Source organism: Oncorhynchus mykiss, chromosome 7 (assembly GCF_013265735.2).
Source record: "Oncorhynchus mykiss isolate Arlee chromosome 7, USDA_OmykA_1.1, whole genome shotgun sequence".
Classification (NCBI taxonomy): Eukaryota; Metazoa; Chordata; class Actinopteri; order Salmoniformes; family Salmonidae; genus Oncorhynchus; species Oncorhynchus mykiss.
The window spans coordinates 28295384-28315757 of record NC_048571.1 but is presented as its reverse complement, the minus strand read 5'-3'; the positions used below and the strand labels follow the sequence as shown (position 1 = coordinate 28315757).

General features: G+C 39.6%; 2 protein-coding genes across 3 annotated transcripts in view; one reads left to right on the top strand and one right to left on the bottom strand.

The window, feature by feature from the left end:
- The window catches only part of LOC110527602 (nck-associated protein 1), a 61764-nt gene extending 52273 nt beyond the window's left edge, over positions 1-9491 (bottom strand). For both annotated transcript variants that reach the window (XM_021608995.2, XM_036983105.1), the window contains exon 1: positions 9078-9491. In XM_021608995.2, coding sequence (XP_021464670.1) covers positions 9078-9185 — 108 coding nt within the window. In that variant the 5' untranslated portion in view covers positions 9186-9491. The remainder of the gene's footprint in view (positions 1-9077) is intronic.
- On the top strand, positions 9439-16051 carry LOC110527603 (dual specificity protein phosphatase 19). The gene is made up of 4 exons (XM_021608998.2): positions 9439-9855; positions 15259-15305; positions 15394-15546; positions 15759-16051. The coding sequence occupies exons 1-4, from the start codon at positions 9639-9641 to the stop codon at positions 15939-15941; spliced, it is 600 nt and encodes a 199-aa protein (XP_021464673.1). The 5' UTR covers positions 9439-9638; the 3' UTR covers positions 15942-16051.
- The last annotated feature ends 4323 nt before the right edge of the window (positions 16052-20374 follow it).

Here is a 20374-nt window from a genome sequence, read left to right as displayed (position 1 = left end):
CTACGATTCCGCCTGTGTTTAGCTCCATTCCGTTTATTTATTATCCTGAAAAACTCCCCAGTCCTTAAAGATTACAAGCATACCCATAACATGACACAGCCACCACTATGCTTGATAATATGGGGAGTGGTACTCAGTAATGTGTTGTATTGGATTTGCCCCAAACATAACACTTTATATTCAGGACAAAAAGTGAATTCCTTCCTATGCGGCAACTGAGTTAGGAAGGACCCCTGTATCTTCATAGTGACTGGGTGTATTGCTACACAATTCAGAGTGTAATTCATAACTTTACCATGCTCAATGGGATATTCAATGTCTGCTTTTTATTTTACCCATCTACCAATAGGTGCCCTTTTTTGTGCAGTATCAGAAAACCTCCTTGGTCTTGTAGTTGAATCTGTATTTGAAATTCACTGCTCGACCGAGGGACCTAACAGATAATTGCATGTGAGGTATATAGATGAGGTTAGTTAAACACTATTATTGCCATGAGTCCATGAAACTTGTTATGCACATTTTTACACCTGAACTTATTTAGGCTCGCCTTAAAAAGGGGTTGAAAACTTAGTCTCAAGACATTTCAGCATTTCATTTTTAAATAATCTGTAAACGTTTCGAAAAACATAATTCTACTGTAACATTGTGATAGTGTGTAGGCCAATTATTATTATTTTTTTTATGTGCAATTTAATCCATTTTAAATTCAGGCTGTAACATTGTTAGTTTGAGAGTACTTATATATATATTATATTTTTGCTAATTCAGCCATATGCTTTCAATAAAACAAAAAATGTGACTGACAGCAGAGCTAGCAGTGCACAAAGACATCGCGTGACCTGTTTTAGCAGCTTTCCAGTTCTAGACTGCAAGGTGAGAGAGGGGGAGAAGGAAAACTCCACCTAACTAGTTTCAATGTATGGAATCACTTGGGACATTTTGGATTTTAGGTCAACTTCCCCTTTAACATGGTGGTAAAGCGGCATGCATTTTGGGTACACGTGTCATAAGGTGAACAGGATGCAGTGCATGCATGTGTTGTCATCACATAGGTTAATAATGATGGTTACTAAACCTTATGGTGTGTGTGTGTGTGTGTGTGTGGACACTAACTGTAATACTATACCACAATCGTTGGAGGAAGTAGGCTTGTATATGAAAACGGTGGGCAATCAAAACATCAGGGTCAAGCTCATTAGGGCACGCAAGAGAAAACGTAAAATATTAAGTGTTTTGCCCACGGAAAGCGAATATTTGCATCCAGGAAGTCCCTCCTTGTTTTTGTCGGTTTTCTTCCATTTGATGCCCAAAGAACATGACCCTAATTGTAACTTACACAACCTTACTGTATTAATGTCAGACTTCCACCAAGTCTTGCCTTATCAAGCATGAATAACTTAACAGTACAGCATGAAACAATGCACTTTTTTGCATGGTGTGGCAAACAATTTGCCACATCAAAATGAAAATACACAGAATGATACATCACCTACAGAGGCTATTGTGTATCTTCATCCACTATAAAGCCAGTCACCGTTAGTCAACAATTAACTGCCAATAACACAACTTTAAAAAGTATTAAAAAGCTTTCAATTAGACAATTAAGCTATTTTTCTGCACTTAAAACAGTGATTGGATAAATTGGTTGAACTGGTTAACGAGGCTCTGTGGGGTGTCAAGCATTCTAATGCTGTCCTGATGTTGCCTACAGTGGGGTTGTCACGAAACCAGTTTTGCGATATTCAGAAGTATTTTGGCAAAGACACAAAACATGATGCAGACACAGCGCAAACACACCTGTAAGATTGTCAAATGCTTGCCTGCCAACAGTACTTAGCACCTCTGAACAGTGTCGTCAGTCAATCTCTATTGTGTTCACACCTCAGACTTTGGAACTCAGCTTTGTTATAATACTCCAAGCCAGAAGGTGGCAGTAGCGTTGTTTGGCAATGCATATCCGTTCGTATTGCTTATAGTCTAGATTCCAAGTGATCTGCGCTAATGTTGCTATTTTGTAGAAAGCCCTTGTTGATACGAACCAGATGGCCACAGCTAGATGATTACCTAGCAAGATGGCAAAGAAACAATTTAATTCACTCTCCATAATCCCATACGGCCAGTGTCAGACCATAGCCAAATGTTTAGCTAGCTAGCTAACAATAGCATATTCACTAGCTAGCACAACATAGCTAGCTAGCCAGCCAGCCAAGGACACTGCACTAACTAGGCAGCTAACAACCATTGTGATTAATTATAGTGTCAATACTACCTACAGTGGTTAGCTAGCTTGGAAGTATGTAGTGGTGTGTGCATTGCAACTCTACACTTAGCTAGCTACCATCCCATAGCCTACATTGCATTTGAAGTGTGACTGGCTCATCCGTGGACGTACGAAGAAAATGCCCTTACTTGTCGTTTTTTGTTGTTGACTTCCCCACGTGGGGGTTAATGCTCTCAAAATGGCTCAAAGTCAAGTTGTTGGCCACTGACAAGTATTGCGATTCTAGGTCCGTCGCTACCGGGTCGGCAGGCAACAGGTACTGCTTTTGTTCTAGCAAGAGAAGGGAGGGCCACCAACTGTGATAATCTAACTGCCGATAGGGACTTCTCTGTGCATTTCATGCTTTACGTTATTGAAGAAAACAGTCCTAATGTTGGAAACAAACAGCCTTATATAGTCAGCCAGTGTCGCATTTGTTTATTTTCCAAGATATAGCACAGCAAGCGCTTAAAGGATCAAAGAATTTAATCTGCTTTGAGTTTCCAATTGAACATTTTGCATAGCAGCATCGTGACACTGGTATTGTGACGACCCTAGCCTACAGTAGCAGTTAGTATGGATGATGTTGCTAGCTACATAACGGCAGTCTTCATTTGAGAAACAGGGGCGATACGAAGATCTGAGACGAAACAGAGCCTGTAAGTCTAAAAGAATGACATTTTTCAACAAATAGGTTAAAATGCCAGGAATGGCATGCAAGTATCTAGACTATACTACACATATAGGCTCGGTGGTTTGCAACACAAAACTACTGAAGGCAAGGATTTAAGAATGGGAGAGAAAAGTACAACACGAAACACCATGTTTCTCAAAACACACAGCAACACAGTAGCTGTCAATCAAAAGCCTGTCTATTATAATTCTGCTTTTAAAGACCATTTCTCTGGCAATTGCTCAATGAGACGGGAAACAAAAGCGCTCCAATTTGGCAACACAGACCTCTTATAGCAGCTGTACCAACACTATGCGCTAAGACACTGTGGTTAACATAGAGAGGGGTCATGAAACATGAGACTAGGTAGAAGGCGATAGGAAAGGAAGGTTTTGATTTAGGGAAAGGCGAAAAGCTGTGCAAACCTTCCAAACTTGTCCTTGCTGGAGGAGGAGCATTGTAACAGAAAGAGAGAAAGGTATACATCAACACAGGCTCTTCAGTAACTAACATGCATATCTAATTGCAAACAACTGGTTTTGGAGATATTTCTACATTCTAATATGTTAGTTATACAGGCCAAGGACTTAGGCCTATGTTATGCCACATGGGCCTAGATAAGAAGGTCCCCCTATGTGAGTGTCCCAACTGTCATTAATTCAAAACTGATGGTATTAATTATGGTGTAGTCTACGTTGTCCCTATTATAAGAACCTTGACCTCCAGGAGTGGGGTGCTCTGTAAGCTTCTCTCCGTCTAGCCTAGGGGACACTTGAGGATTAGGACACTGAAGATTAGAGGGTTGTAGGGTGAATAAGCAGAAAGAACAGCATGCAAGAGAAGCATAAATCAGGGATGCAAACTCGTGAGGGACAAAAGAGGCAACACTTTCCCTGCTAGGGGGAAATTCAGGTTAACTAATTAAACAAAGAATATGATCTACATGATCAATCTCTGTGTGTAAAATAAAAAGTGGTTCATGTGAACCTAACTCTCAGCTGAAAAATGTAAAGAAAGCAATCCAATGTTATTTGTTGCTTAGACTTTACTGCAAATGACACTCACGTCTTGAGAGAAAAACAATGCACTAATATTGCAGTTAGCCATGACAGCCTTTATAATAGAATTATTGTGACCACACACACACACACATCTAAAGTTGAAGTCGGAAGTTTACATAAACTAGTTTTAATGACTCCAACCTAAGTGTTTCAACCACTCCACAAATTTCTTGTTAACAAACTAGTTTTGGCAAGTTGGTTAGGACATCTACTTTGTGCATGACACAAGCAATTTTTCCAACAGTTGTTGACAGAGATTATTTCACATATAATTCAATGTACCACAATGTCAGTGGGTCAGAACTTTACATTCACTAAGTTGACTGTGCCTTTAAACAGCTTGGATAATTCCAGAAAAATTATGTCATGGCATTTGAGTCAATTGGATGTGTACCTGTGGATGTATTTCAAGGCCTACCTTCAAATGCAGTGCCTCTTTGCTTGACATCATGGGAAAATCTATAGAAAACAGCCAAGACCACAGAAAAACTCCTGAAGGTAACACGTTCATCTGTACAAACAATAGTATGCAAGTATAAACACCATGGGACCACGCAGCTGTCATACCGCTCAGGAAGGAGATGCGTTCTGTCTCCTAGAGATGAACGTACTTTGATGCGAAAAGTAAAAATCAATCCCAGAACAACAGCAAAGGACCTTGGGAAGATGCTGGAGGAAACAGGTACAAAAGTATCTATATCCACAGTAAATAGAGTCCTATATCGACAGCAAGGAAGAAGCCAACGCTCCAAAACCACCATAAAAAACAGACTACGGTTTGCAACTGCACATGGGGACAAAGATGGTACTTTTTGGAGAAATGTCCTCTGGTCTGATGAAACAAAAATAGAACTGTTTGGCCACAATGACATCGTTATGTTGGGAGGAAAAAGGGGGAGGCTTGCAAGCCGAAGAGCACCATCCCAACCGTGAAGCACGGGGGTGGCAACGTCATGTTGTGGGGGTGCTTTGCTGCAGGAGGGACTGGTGCACTTCACAAAATAGATGGCATCATGACGGAGGAAAATTATGTGGATATATTGAAGCAACATCTCTAGACATCAATCAAGAAGTTAAAGCTTGGTCACAAATGAGTCTTCCAAATGGACAATGACCCCAAGCATACTTCCAAAATTGTGGCAAAATGGCTTAAGGACAACAAAGTCAAGGTATTGGAGTGGCCATCACAAAGCCCCGACCTCAATCCTATAGAAAGTTTGTGGGCAGAACTGAAAAAGTGTGTGTGTTCAAGGAGGCCTACAAACCTGACTCAGTTACAAAATTCACCCAACTTATCGTGGGAAGCTTGTGGAAGGCTACCCGAAACGTTTGACCTGAGTTAAACAATTCAAAGGCAATGCTACCCAAATTCTAATTGAGTGTATGTAAACTTCTGACCCAGTAGGAATGTGATGAAATAAATAAATGCAGAAATATCGAATTCTCTACTGTTATTCTGACATTTCACATTCTTAAAATAAAGTGGTGATCCTACATTTTTACTAGGATTAAATGTCAGGAATTGTAAAAAACTGAGTTTAAATCTATTTGGCTAAGGTGCATGTAAACTTCCGACTTCAACTGTAGTATCCTAGCAAAACTAGTGCATGATTGTGTGAAGACAGTTTGCCTGACTCAGTAAATTGGATTATGGCCTACACTTGCAGACAGGAAAGTGAATAGAATAAGCATCACATGACAGACACTGGGCTCCGATACAGCCCTGTCGCTATGGTTCAGAAAGACAAAGACTGGCTGGGCCAACAGCTCACTTTACCTCATTCACACTATAGCCCTACATCCAAACCAAGCCAAGGTGAACTGTAGGCCTGTATTGGGCTTGCCTGGTTACAAATACACCATAGTTGCTAAAGTTGTGATGGAAACGACAACATGAAAGGAAAATATAGCCAACATAGTACAGTTCGCGTAGGGATGGACAAGTCCATTCGGATATCCGGATAAACATTAGTATTCGATTACTTGAGTGACTGCCAAATTATTATTTAATATGTTACTTTGGTTTTGGTTTTACAGATACAATCCATAACATTTCCTGACGTTCAATAGAGAGCAATAGTAATGGCATATTTTGTAGGCACTACTCCGCCATGGCTCTTTGGCCAAAGCTTATGGGGAAATTAATGTTTTTTTAATGGGGAAATGCCTAAAATAAGGTCTGTAGTTTAACACAGGTTTAGGAAATCTTATACGTTTTGTGCTATGAGATACAGTATGTAACCACTCTCAAATTCATAGACATAGCTTTGACCATTCATGATATCAAAATTAGAGTTTTAACCATGTTGAGGCTATAGGCCTACAGTGTTTCTTTACAATTACATTGTTTACAAATAGTGGAGTAAAACAAGCTTATATTTTGGGTTCTGATAGGGTACAACAGTTGAGTTGAACTAAACTCATGAGTTTTTTTTTTGTTATGTCCTCAAGAATCATTGAGCTTGACATTAACGCTTGTCCGCTCCGCAAGTAAAAAATAAAAATAAATTAAAAAGCAGATTATAGATTGTCCATACGGACAAGTAAAAAATGGTTAAAAAAAACGTTAAAATCTAATGTCAAACAATTAGGCTACTCCGATGCGCACTGTCCTCCCAATCTCTGCAGAGCGCATCGGTGTACAATTATTGTAGGCCTGCATTGACAGGCACTAGCAGTCTTTCAATCCTGCAGTCAAGAGATGCATTTATTTTTTATATCAAAATGTGACAAGCCACACGTGTTGATATTCATTGCTAGTTAGTGAGTTACTTGCCCAGTTACAGCAAATGTTTGGTCAGCAAAGAAAATCCTGGAAAAGTCCAGGTGTGTGCATCACCTGCGTGTGTGCCAGTGGGCCATTGCCAGAGGAGAGAGAGAGAGAGAGAGACATTGCAGCAGCAGGTAAAATAATACAACAAACTAGCTCGATTCATTTCAAAACATAGTGTAGTAGTGTAGCTGGTTATCTCGCTAGTTAACTATTAGCATGTATTAATATAATTGTCATGTGTGATCCCCCCCCATTTTTTTCCACCTGCACAAGTGTATAACCGCAAAAGGCCTACAGCCACAAAGTTGATATGATGCACAGTTGATGAATTGGCTCAAAATTGGGTGTTAAGAAATAATTCTGACACTCTTGGAAAAACTTGAGATTCTCCTCTATACAATGTACTTCTGACAACATTAAAAAATATATATTGTCATACTGGTATCGTCCCGGTGTTGTTCCGAAAATCTCCCCCCTGCCTGAATTCTCCCCCCTTCGAATTTACTTCATTTTGTGACTAGTCAAATACTTTCTATAGAACAAACTTCAATAAACATTTCAGAACTACGGCTGAATTATTAACCTTACACTTTCAAAAATACTAGTTGAATAAGACATGGGCATTTTGGAAAATATGTATTTATAGACTAATACAAATCAGTAGCGGATTTAGGTACGGGCAGCATCTTGCCAGGGGCGGCATGTGGTGCCCCCAGGTGCAGGCGCTGAATGGGGGGGTTCACCCAGTGCGCCATATTGAAACAAATAGGCAAACCAAAAACTGCAGACAAAAATGCTTTCTGCTACTAAGATTTGAGAAATGTAGACTAAACTGACAACGGAGTGAATAGCAGAAATCTCAACGAGCAAGCAAGTCGCAGCAATGAAGAACGAGAAGGGGGGGAATTCTGTCAGGGGGAGATTTTCAGCACAACACCATCCCTCATTTTTTATTTTACCTTTATTTAACTAGGCAAGTCAGTTAAAGAACAAATTCTTATTTTCAATGACGGGCTAGGAACAGTGGGTTAACTGCCTGTTCAGGGGCAGAACGACAGATTTGTACCTTGTCAGCTTGGGGATTCGATTTTGCAACCTTTCGGTTATAAATCCAACGCTCCAACCACTAGGCTACCTGCCGTGCTCTCTAAACAGCTACTATAAGGTTCAGCTAACTTTAGCCACCAATAGGAATCAATGGGAGTGATATAGTCTCGCAGTGTCAGACGTAGGAGCAAGAGGACCTTGTCAGGCGAGGATGTCGGATTCTCTTGGACATTTCGAAAGGGGGAAAACAATTTTTTTACTGGGAGGGTCCTCTTTAAAATGCACACAACAAATCGTTAGCTACTTTGCTTAGACGTTGCCCACCTTAGCCATTTGGTACCTGAATCATTGAATGAGGGAATTAATAAAGAGTATGTGGTTGTAATTGTAATGTTGCATGCTGGCCAGCAATCCAGGAGAGCCACTGGGTGTACAGGCTTTTGCTCAAGCCCTGCGCTAGCACAACACACACAAAAAGTCAGCTGCTCAACAAGACCTTGATAAAGATTAGATCAAAATCATGCACACCCAGTAGCGCTCCAAATGGAGGGTTTTATACCGTAGTCTATCATTGCAGTATTTTACTTTGCTGCACACCCAGTATTGTGATTTGATACTGTGATTTCAATGTGATTCGATGTTCTAAATATATTGCTCACCATGTCTCTGTTGCAGATGGACAAGAGCGAGCCATGAGAAACTTGTTTTGATCAATCATGGAAATAAGTGCTCTAAACATATTGCGATAGTCAAAACGATATCGACTAAAATACCCCCCCCCCCCCCCCCCATCTTCATCATCACTACTAGCATGCTACCTAAATTGCTGTCATCAACACGTTCATTTATCATCACACTCAACAACAAACTATCAATTGAAGGGTTTGGGGGCTGACCATAGTTAGCTAGCTAATGTTGTGTGGATTATTGAAATCAGACCTATTATCTATAATGATAGTAGACCGTACATTATGCCGTTTCTGGCTATGCACCCACCCGAGCTTTCTGCCTAACTAGCTAACTACTACAAGAGGAGGGCGATTAGCTAGCAGTCTGTGTACCATTACAAGCAGGCTAGCTAGCATTAAGGCCTTCACACTGATTCCTGACCATTCCCGATGCTTTGCACCAGTCATGTAACGTTATATTAATAGAACCAAACACAGGTTTCTATTTAATTACCTAAGAATGGATGCATATATATATATATATATACACATTTGTGAACTTAAGAAGAATGTAACACAGACATATCTTAGTTACCTTTTTGATGTTATAGATCCGGGTGAGCATCCCGATTCCCCTGTCGTTAAGGATGGTAAATTTCTCTGCCAGCTTTTGCTGGCTCGGCTGCAATGCCCCCCGTGACATTTTACTTGTTCAAGGTGTTCCTCAAACCAAAATGTGTCCTGTATCTTCGCAGTACAGTGTTGGTATAGAATAAATGCTTGCTGTAATAAAAATCGTGTTATAGTGTTACAATTCGTCCATTTAAGGAAAACATCAAGGCTAACAAACCCACCCCACGGTCTCCCTGTTTTTCCTTTCTCGCTACCTAGGTGTTGCCCCCGCTCAGAACGAGGCTGCTCCCTGCAACACGACTCTGTTCACGTGACACAATTCCGTTCATATTTCCCATTTGTATCATTGTGACAGGGGGTAGCCCGATAGCTAGCGTTCGGAAATACGTTAGTTTGCAATAAAACGCGAGCACTTCATTGGATTACAATACACTGTTGCGAAAACGTTTTTTATGTTATGTGCTGCTAGCTAGATTAGCGGCTCTCAGTATTTGTGCTTGCAAAGACCCATTTGACAGATGCAATGCATTCACTTGCACAGGAAATTCAAGGATTTTCGAAAACAAAACTGAAAAAGCAAAGCACTGTTGTGACAACTGTGCTCGGGCGACGGCACATAGAAACAATGGACGACTCCAACGTGCACGAAATTGAGGACCCAGGGATGTCATGCTGTGGATTTGTTCAAGATACCAGTTTGGATCTTCATGTTGGCATTATCAAGCCATTTCTACTGCTCTGTAAGGCATCATCATTAGTTGTTTCCATTAAATTGTCCAGTGAAATGTTGTTGTTGTCGACATTTATAAAGTTTGCATATAAAATGGATGCGACAATTATTCTATCGAGCGTTTCATTTTAACTGTCTCGTGCAGACAACGTAATGTGGTCATCCACAAAAGGGGGTCGCACCAACATATTAATTTAGACCATGTTTAAAGGGAAGCTAAATTTAGATTAGAGGAAGGATTTAAATTATTCTAGGTTTACAATTTGGTGCAACAAGATTAATTGCTGATTTTTAACCCAGTTTAAGAGTTAATCCACGTTGGTGCAACCCACCAAGTGTTGAATAACAGTGCCATATTCAAATAATCATCATGTGCCAATGTATCGCCATGGTCCGTGCCATGGTGAAATTTGCACTACTTTAGATCTTAAATAATTGGATGGTGGAACTTGCCAGCCAACCAGAAAAGCAAGTCTTGAAAGTGTCTTGTGGGTGTAAAGAAACAATTTTATAGTTGAAAAATGTGCTTTTAAAAGCAGTTGTCATTTAGAATAATCCTATTAAATGTAAAGTCCTCTGTTTAGGGGACCTGCGTGGTACTGGTACCGGTTCCAACCGACATTTCCGCTTATAAATTGATCTGTGTACACAATAGATCGAAATGGCTTGCATTGAGCAAGTTCCCACAGACAGGGTATATTTTCTGAACCTGTGTGACGTAGGACGTGAAATTGGAAACCGGTTGAAGTTGTGATGGCCCTCCTACCATTTAATTTGCTCTTCCGACTGTCCATCAAATCCTCACTGAGCTATATGTATTCGTCTTTGATATATTGGCGATCGCACATTTGTTTATGCATCCTGCAAACGATTTTTGATTTTCTTTTTTTAAATGTAACTAAATCAAACCACTTCTGTAGAAAAAAAATAAATAATATATATATATATATATATATATATATATATATATATACACATACATACACAGTTGAAGTCTGAAGTTTACATACTCCTTAGCCAAATACATTTAAACCCTATCCCTATCAGAACCCAAAATATTAGCTTGTTTTTTACTCCACTATTTGTAAACAATGTAATTGTAAAGAAACACTGTAGGCCTAAAGCCTCAACATGGTTAAAACTATAATTTTGATATCATGAATTGTCAAAGCTATGTCTATGAATTTGAGAGTGGTTACATACTGTATCTCATAGCACAAAACGTATACGATCTCCTAAACCTGTGTTAAACTACAGACCTTATTTTAGGCATTTCCCCATTAAAAAAACATTAATTTCCCCATTAAAAAAACATTAATTTCCCCATAAGCTTTGGCCAAAGAGCCATGGCGGAGTAGTGCCTACAAAAATATGCCATTACTATTGCTCTCTATTGAATGGCAGGAAATGCTATGGATTTTATCTGTAAAATCAAAACCAAAGTAACATATCAAATAGTAATTTGACAGTCACTCAAGTAATCGAATACTAACGTTTATCCGGATATCCAAATGGATGTGTCTGTACTATGTTGGCTCTATTTTCTTTTCATACTGTCGTTTCCATCACAGTTCTAGCAACTATGGTGGATTTGTAACCAGACAGGCCCAATACAGGCCTACAGTTCAGCTTGGCTTGGTTTGGCTGTAGGGCTATAGTATGAATGAGGCAAAGTGAGTTGTTGGCCCAGCCAGTCTTTGTCTTTCTGAACCATAGCGACAGGGCTGTATCGGAGCCCAGTGTCTGTCATGTGATGCTTATATTCTATTTACTCTCCTGTCTGCGAAGTGTAGGCAATAATCCAATTTACTGAGCCAGGCAAACTGTCTTAATCGCATAATCATGCACCAGTTTTGCTAGGATACTACAGTTGAAGTCGGAAGTTTACATACCTTAGCCAAATAGATTTAAACTCAGTTTTTCACAATTCTTGACATTTAATCCTAGTAAAAATGCCCTGTCTTAGGTCAGTTAGGATCACCACTTTATTTTAAGAATGTGAAATGTCAGAATAATAGTAGAGAGAATGATTTACTAAAGCTTTTGTTTCTGTCATCACATTCCCAGTGGGTCAGAAGTTTACATACACTCAATTAGTATTTGGTAGTATTGCCTTTGAATTGTTTAACTTGGGTCAAATGTTTAGGGTACTCTTCCACAAGCTTCCCACAATAAGTTGCGTGAATTTTGGCCCATTCCTCCTGACAGAGCTGGTGTAACTGAGTCAGGTTTGTAGGCCTCCTTGCTCGCACATGCTTTTTCAGTTCTGCCCACAAATTTGTATAGGATTGAGGTCAGAGCTTTGTGATGGCCACTCCAATACCTTGACTTTGTTGTCTTTAAGCCATTTTGCCACAACTTTGGAATTATGCTTGGGGTCATTGTCCATTTGGAAGACCCATTTGCGACCAAGCTTTAACTTCCTGACTGATGTCTTGAGATGTTGCTTCGATATAACCGCATAATTTACTTCCTCATGTCGCCATCTATTTTGTGACGTGCACCAGTCCCTCCTGCAGCAAAGCACCCCCACAACATGATGCTGCCACACCGGTGCTTCATGGTTGGGATGGTGTTCTTTGGCTTGCAAGCCTTCGACTCATCTCTTGGAGAAAGAACGCAAGAAATGTGTGGAGTGGTTGAAAAACAAGTTTTAATGACTCCAACCCAAGTCTATGTAAACTTCCGACTTCAACTGTATATAGACAAATATACAAACTACCGTTCAAAAGTTTGCGGTCAGAAACAACTTTTTTCTGAAACTCATCAGTCTATTCTTGTTCTGAAAATTGAAGGCTATTCCATGCGTGAAATTGCCAAGAAGCTGAAGATCTGTTTCCTTCACAGAACAGCGCAAACGGGCTCTAACCAGAATAGATTGAGGAGTGGGTGGCCCCGGTGCACAACTGAGCAACAGGACAAGTACGTCAGAGTGTCTAGTTTTAAAAACAGACGCCTCACAAGTCCTCAACTAGCAGCTTCATTAAATTGTACCTGCAAAATTGATGAGTTTCAAAATTGATGAGTTTTTTTCTGGCCGTTTTGAGCCTGTAATCCAACCCACAAATGCTGATGCTCCAGATACTCAACTAGTCTAAAGACCAGTTTTATTGCTTCCTTAATCAGAACAACAGTTTTAAGTTGTGTTAACATAATTGCAAAAGGGTTTTCTTTTAAAATTATAAACTTGGATTAGCTAACACAACGTGCCATTGGAACACATGGTTGCTGATAATGGGCCTCTGCACACCTATGTAGATATTACATTAAAAATCAGCCGTTTCCAGCTTCAATAGTCCTTTACAACATTAAGAATGTCTACGCTGTATTTCTGATCAATTTGATGTTATTTTAATGAAGACAATTCCTGTGTGGTTGATGCCCGGCGTCTGACACGCTGGGGGAATGGGGAAAATTTAAATCTGTCGGTCCTGTTTTTTGATAAAGAGCAAAAAACCCACGCATATGAAGCTTGGTTATGTAAAATATACTGTAAGAGCTTTCGTCCTCAAACCATTGCAATTGGAAGGATTTGTAAAATATTTGGCCATGTTCCAAGGGTGTGCAGACGGACAGAGTATATTGAAGAACGGTGTGTAGAAGGACAATGTTGTTGCACTTGTGGTGGGGAACATGATCCCGATTTCCTGAAGTGCCCTGTAAGGGTAAAGGAGATTGAGGTGGAAAAGGTTTGAGCGGTCAATCGAATCTCCTATGCGGAGGCGATTTTAAAATAATTGAGAAAACAATTGATGCCATTGAACATATGGTAGTGGAGTAAATGTTTGCTGTCAGTCAAAAGATACATTGTGTGTTTAAAGTGGATTTTGTGGAGTTCATTGCCAAAGTTATAAACTGTACGGCACAAGTCTCAAAGAAATCTAAGAAACTGGACATTATTGTGAATGCGGTCAGAAAAGTTTTTGGGACTCAAGGATTTTACATTTGAAGAGTTGCAAGGGATACTGGCGCCGGAAGACCCGCCCTCCCAGGTTTCCCTTGAGCCTGTGTAGGGATCTGATATGCACTACCATTCAAAAGTTTGGGGTCCCTTAGAAATGTCCTTGTGCACTCACCCTGGTGCTAGAGGGGGTATGCAGCTGGAGGTTGAATGTTTGAAGGGGTACGGGACTATAAAAAGTTTGGGAACCACTGCAGTAGCACTTTCAGAGATTGATTTATATCCATTAATGTAAAATAATACATTTTAAACAAACACTTTCTGTTTGTCTTAGATGGACAAGATTAATATGAGAGGAAATAAAAAGTTCCGGAAGCCAAGTCAGAGCTCTAGACATTCACAGCGATGGGGGCATACATTTTGACAGACAGCCCTTTAGAAAATATGCACAAAAACCTGGGTCAATGGAAAACTGCCTAGTGTTTGTGTTTATTCTACACCCTCGTGTATATTAGTGGTTCTCAACCAGGGGTCCTAGGAAAAGCAAAGAGACCTAGCAAATAAAAAAATAACTGCATTTAAGTCCAAAATATTTCACATTATGGAAGATAAGTGTTTTTAAATACTTTCAAATATTACAATGTTTTCAATTTCAGATTGAGTGTCGACAATAAATTAATATTGAGCAGACTGTTTACTCTTAAAAATGGGATCTCCGATGAAGGGGGTCCTCAGAATATCTGGAAGTGTTTTAAGGGGGACTTGGAACAACTTTTAGAACTGCTGTGAATGTGACTGGGTTCAAACCCAGGTCTCCTGTGTGCCTCAAGACTGTAGGTTTGAGTTTTTTATTTTTACAGGGACAGTGCACATTAATCAACGTTTCAGTAAAAGTGTCGGTTTTAGCCAGCCGGCTAATTTTCAACCGCAGTCCCTGGGCAGGTTATTAAAAACAATTACAATATAGACAATCATTGAGCAGTAGCAACATAGGACAAGCAAGACATAGCATACAGACAGAGCAACATAGAACAAAAAGCAGCAAGACAAAATTCAAAAAAGCAACAAAGTGTTTCCACACCTCACAAGCTACAGACAACAGACAACATGGAAAGTGGCAATACACAGCTAGGAATTATGATCACAAATCTGATTGACCTTTAGCCATGTATTCATACATTTTGTGAAAGTGTGATAGTTGGTGCAGTTATGCGTGTCTGATGGCAGTGTATTCCAGACATGGGAAGCTCTCACAGAAAGCGGTGCTTATCCTTAAGGGAACTATACAGTCAATACAGGTTGTATTTGCCCACTGAGCTAAAGCTTAGGCATAAGCTCAGGTCGATGACACAATTCTTCAAGTCTCAGTCAAGGTTACTCATCACACAAGTGTGATTCACTGAACCATTGAAAGTTAATCTAAATTGTTATTTTATGTACTGTCTAGTTGACACATAGTAGCCTGCCTTGTTACAACATTGTGTAGGCATGATACTTTTTTTTTTTTTGCAGCATCCCAAGACGCAGCCCAAGATATAGAAACTTTGAAGAAATTTAAGGTAAAAACGTGCCTATTGTGGTGTACATTTCAATTAAACAATAAAACAAATATATACATTTCCCTAACGCAACACTTCTTCCTTCCAGGTTTCACATATATTGAATGTTGCCTATGGTGTTAAAAATAACTTCCCAGATCTATTCAGTTATAAAACAGTGACCATTCTGGATATTCCGGAAACAGACATCACCTCATATATCCAAGAATGTTCACAGTTCATAGATCAAGCCAAAACTGAGGTAAAATAAGAATGGTTATTATGTGGATGTATAAATTAATGAATCTTTGTGTTAACTGACCATGTAAGACAATAATTGGGATTTGCCGTAACAATAAAAACAAGGAAATAAGGAGTGGGTAGGGTATTTGCTATGAATAACTGATAACTGTGTAACACCTTATTGCCACATTTCTCAAGTCGTTAATTTAGATTTCTTTCCATTTTCTCCAGAGTGGGGTTGTCCTGGTTCATTGCAATGCTGGAGTCTCCCGTGCTGCCTCAGTATTAATTGGGTACCTCATGTACAGAGAAGGTTTGGGGTTTGATGAAGCATTTGCCATTGTGAAGGAAGCAAGACCCTCTATCCGTCCCAATCCAGGATTTCATGAACAACTGAAAAATTACAAGCCATAGACAACTAACACAATGTAAATGCAAAACAAGAAATATAAATGCAGTGTCTTATGTAGGCCGAACATCCTGAACATGCAAGACACTAATAATAAAATTCAAATCATTACAAACCATAGGCAAATATGTTTGTTATGAAGCCAATGGAACAGAGGGGTATACTACAAAGCAGGATCAAGTTAGCCAGCTAACTTACCTAAATATTCTTTCATAACTTTAATTTTTTTAGAAAGATAAGCTTGAAATAGGAATGATCTAGTTGACTCAACAACCCCAAAAAATGTAAGTTTAGCATTGTTTATCAAAGATAGCTGGCTAACTCATTGATCCTGCTTTGTAGTATACCCCTCTGATGGACAACATTGAAACAATTATTCAGTGTATTGATAAGCATTCTCCTTCGATATAGTGTAAAACTTCCTGTGGTTTTAGTTTTTGCCCTGATATTTTGAATTATAGTCGACCAGCAGAAAATTAATGGCGGAGGTACGCTAAACCAATGTGAACTTTAATGCCCTTTCCTAACCCTTACCTTAACCTCACTCTCATTCCTAAACGTAACTTTAATTAATTTCGACCCACTAAGGCTAATCTTTTCTTCTAAACTTTATTGATCTCCGGAGGGGAAATTGGATTCATCACTAGCATAAGATTTTATACAGGGACAATAGACACATTGTCAGACTGACTGTCCGCTATGTCTGACATCAAAATGAATGGGAAGTTTTGGCATTGATGATGACAATTTACGTTTACTGGCCTGATTCAAACACAAATGTTGAATAATGTATTCTCTCCTAATATAGAATATTGATTGCATTCTATATGCTGTCAACTGTCAGTATACAGGAGTATTTATTTTTTCAACGAGGCCATGAATTTTGTTGTATTTCTTTACTTAACTAGGCAAGTCAGTTAAGAACAAATTCTTATTTAGAATGACGACCTACCCTGGCCAAACCAGGACGACGCTGGGCAAATTTGTGCACCGCCCTATGGGACTCCCAATCACGGCCCGTTGTGATACTGAGATGGGAGTCCCATAGGGCGGGAGTCCCCCTATGAAGAAAGCAACCTTTCATAGTTAACTGTATCGGAGTGCTGCCTTGCATCGAAATTGTCAATACAGCGACAGCCTGTTTTCCCTGAGTTCTTTTTTTTTATTCAACCTTTATTTTAAACAAGACATATTGAGTCCTAGGTCACTTTTTCAAACATGCCCTGTATAATACGCAACAATTTTTAAAAAAATGTCACTGCGTAACAGTTGAGGAAATCACTTAATTGTAATTCATTAGGCCCTAATCTATGTATTTCTAATGACTGTGCATACAGAGATGCATCTGTTGGTCAAAGATACCTTAAAAAAAATTTTTTTTTAAATGGGCCTCAGGATCTTGTCACTGTATTTTTGTGCATTCAAATTGCCATCGATAAAATGCAATTGTGTTCGTTGTCCATAGTTTATGCCTGACCATACCATAACCCCACCGTCACCATGGGCACTCTGTTCAAAACGCTGACATCAGCAAAGCCCTCTCCCACACGACGCCATACACATGGTCTGCGGTTGTGAGGTCGGTTGGATGTACAGTACTGCCAAATTCTCTAAAATGACATTGGAGGCAGCTTATGATAGTGAAATTAACATTAAATTCTCTGGCAACAGCTCTGGTGGACATTCCTGCATTCAGCATGCCAATTGCACACTCCCTCCAAAGCGCCTGTGGCATTGTGTTGTGGGACAAAACTGCACGTTTTAGAGTGGCCTTTTGTCTCCAGCACATGGTGCACATGTGTAATGACCGTGCTGTTTAATCAGCCACTTGATATACCACACCTGTCAGGTGTATGGATTATCTTGGCAGGGGAGAAATGCTCACTAACAGGGATGTAAACACATTGATGCACAAAATGTGTGCTTATGGAAAATTTCAGCGCTCTTTTTTTTCAGCTCATGAAACATGGGACCAACACTTTCCATGTTGGGTTTATTTGTGTTCAGTAGCTTAAACTGTTAAAGAGCTGTACCGTTTTGAAAACCAACCACTTTAGGCTGCCATTGACACCCATGTTATTTTACGTCATTTCAAATAGTTATAATGCACAGTAATGTTTAGGATTCAAACCTTTCAAACAGCCTACTCAATATTAGGAAGGTGTTCTGGATGTTTTGTACACTCAGTGTAGACACATTTTCACCTAACAGACTCAAACAGAAACATGCAATACATTACAGCTCGCTTCACAGCTTTTTCCCGTCCAAATACAGGGAAACTCGCTGTGGTCTATCCACTGCGTTGGACCCTCGCAGTCATGTTTTGGTAAAAAAAAAAAAAAGCGTGGGAGTTGACGTCATGAGTGCATGAAGAATAATTGCCCATCCCATTGTAGCTATTTCTGGGGGGGGGGGGGGGGGGGGGGGATGAGAAATTGCATGGTGCTTGTGATTTTTAATTAATGAAATTAAGCTACCTTTGATTTAGGATTTAAATAGTAGTCTCAGATTTTTTTTTTTTTTCCCTGAAATGGGACTGGGCATTTTCTTTAAAGATGCAATCTGTAACTATGGGCAACCCTACCAATTTCACATAGATCTGTCACTCTTTGAAAGCAAATCTAAGAAGTGGTAGATCTGTTGTGTGCCATTTCCATGCTCCCCGTTCTTAAGTTGTTTTTGCTTCTTTAACTTTCAGTTGTACACCAGCGTCAAACAGCTGAAAATACTATATTTTTGGTGATAGAAAATATATTTCACAGCATTTTAGATGGTACAATGATTCTCTACATTACACATTGCTTGTTTTGTCACAAACTGACATTAGGCAAACTATATTAGAATTTCAGCAACCAGGAAATGGCGAAGTGATTTCTGCATATTGCGTCTTTGAGGTACAATCTCATGGTTTCAGACAAAATGTTCCACGTCAAATACAATGTAACATAATATTCCCACTTTATATATTTTGCTTACCTAGATACATTTACAAAATGTCTAAAACACCCGACTCTAATCAAATTTAAATTACATCTTGTCTTCACATAATTTTTTTTTTTTTAAATCCCTTTGTTGTACAATCCACTTTGTTTTTTTTAAAGAAATAGGGTCCTGACCTCCAAATCGAATCTAATTTGATTGGTCACATGCAGATGTTATTGCGGGTTTAGCGAAATGCTTGTGCTTCTAGCTCCGACAGTGCAGTGATAACTAACAAATTACACAACATATACCCAATACACACAAATCTAAGTAGGAAGGAATTAAGGCTATATACACATATGGACGAGCGATGTCAGAGCATAAGAGACTAAGATACAGTAGAATAGTGTAGAAAACAGTATACACACACACACGTGAGATGAGTAATGCAAGATATGTAAACATTAAGTGACTAAGAACGTAGAATATACACATATGAGATGAGAAATGCCAGATATGTAAACATTATTAAAGTGACTAGTGTTCCATTCCTTAAAGTGGCCAATGATTTCTAGTCTATGCCTGTAGGCAGCAGCCTCTAATGTACTAGTGATGACTGTAACAGTCTGATGGCCTTGAGATTAAATGTTTTTCAGTTCTCAGTCCCAGCTTTGATACACCTGTACTGACCTCACCTTCTGGATGATAGCGGGGTGAACAGGCAGTGGCTCGGGTGGTTGATGTCCTTGATGGGCCTTCCTGTGACATTGGGTGCTGTAGGTAGTGGCGGTTCTAGGTTGTATGGCTCCGTGGGCGAACCCCCCTCCCATAAAAAGCTCCATTCTGCACAAACTAATTTTTAGTCAGACATTTGGAACACAAATAATATTGGAGGCCACTCACACTACTGAGCCTCATTTTGACTTGTTTTAAGGACATTACATCAAAGTTGGATCAGCCTGTAGTGTGGTTTGCCACTTTTATTTTGAGTGTGACTCCAAATCCAGACCTCCATGGGTTGATAAATTTGATTTCCATTGATCATTTTTGTGTGATTTTGTTGTCAGCACATTCAGCTATGTAAAGAAAAAAGTATTTAATGAGAATATTTCTTTCATTCAGCTCTAGGATGTGTTATTTTAGTGTTCCCTTTATTTTTTTGAGCAGTGTATATTCACAGTATTATGAATGAATTGTGGTTTATTTGGTAGCATTTCATAGAGTGACTGATTTGACTAATTTCATTAGTACTGTACAAAGTTAGAGGTGCGCTATTTGATAGATTCCCCCGCTCCCCCTACCTCGGGCTTCCAGTTGGGAGACCTGAGGTCAACCTACCCCCGCCTCATACTTCTGAGTGGGGGACCTAGCACACAAACTAGAATCAGGGCGCCTACACCGACAAGGTTAATTGACCCACAGTCTCACACGATGACATGATATCATTGACGTGACATGCAAATGAGCGATAGAAAACCGATCGCGCAAATGTCACCATACATTTTTTTGGGGGTGC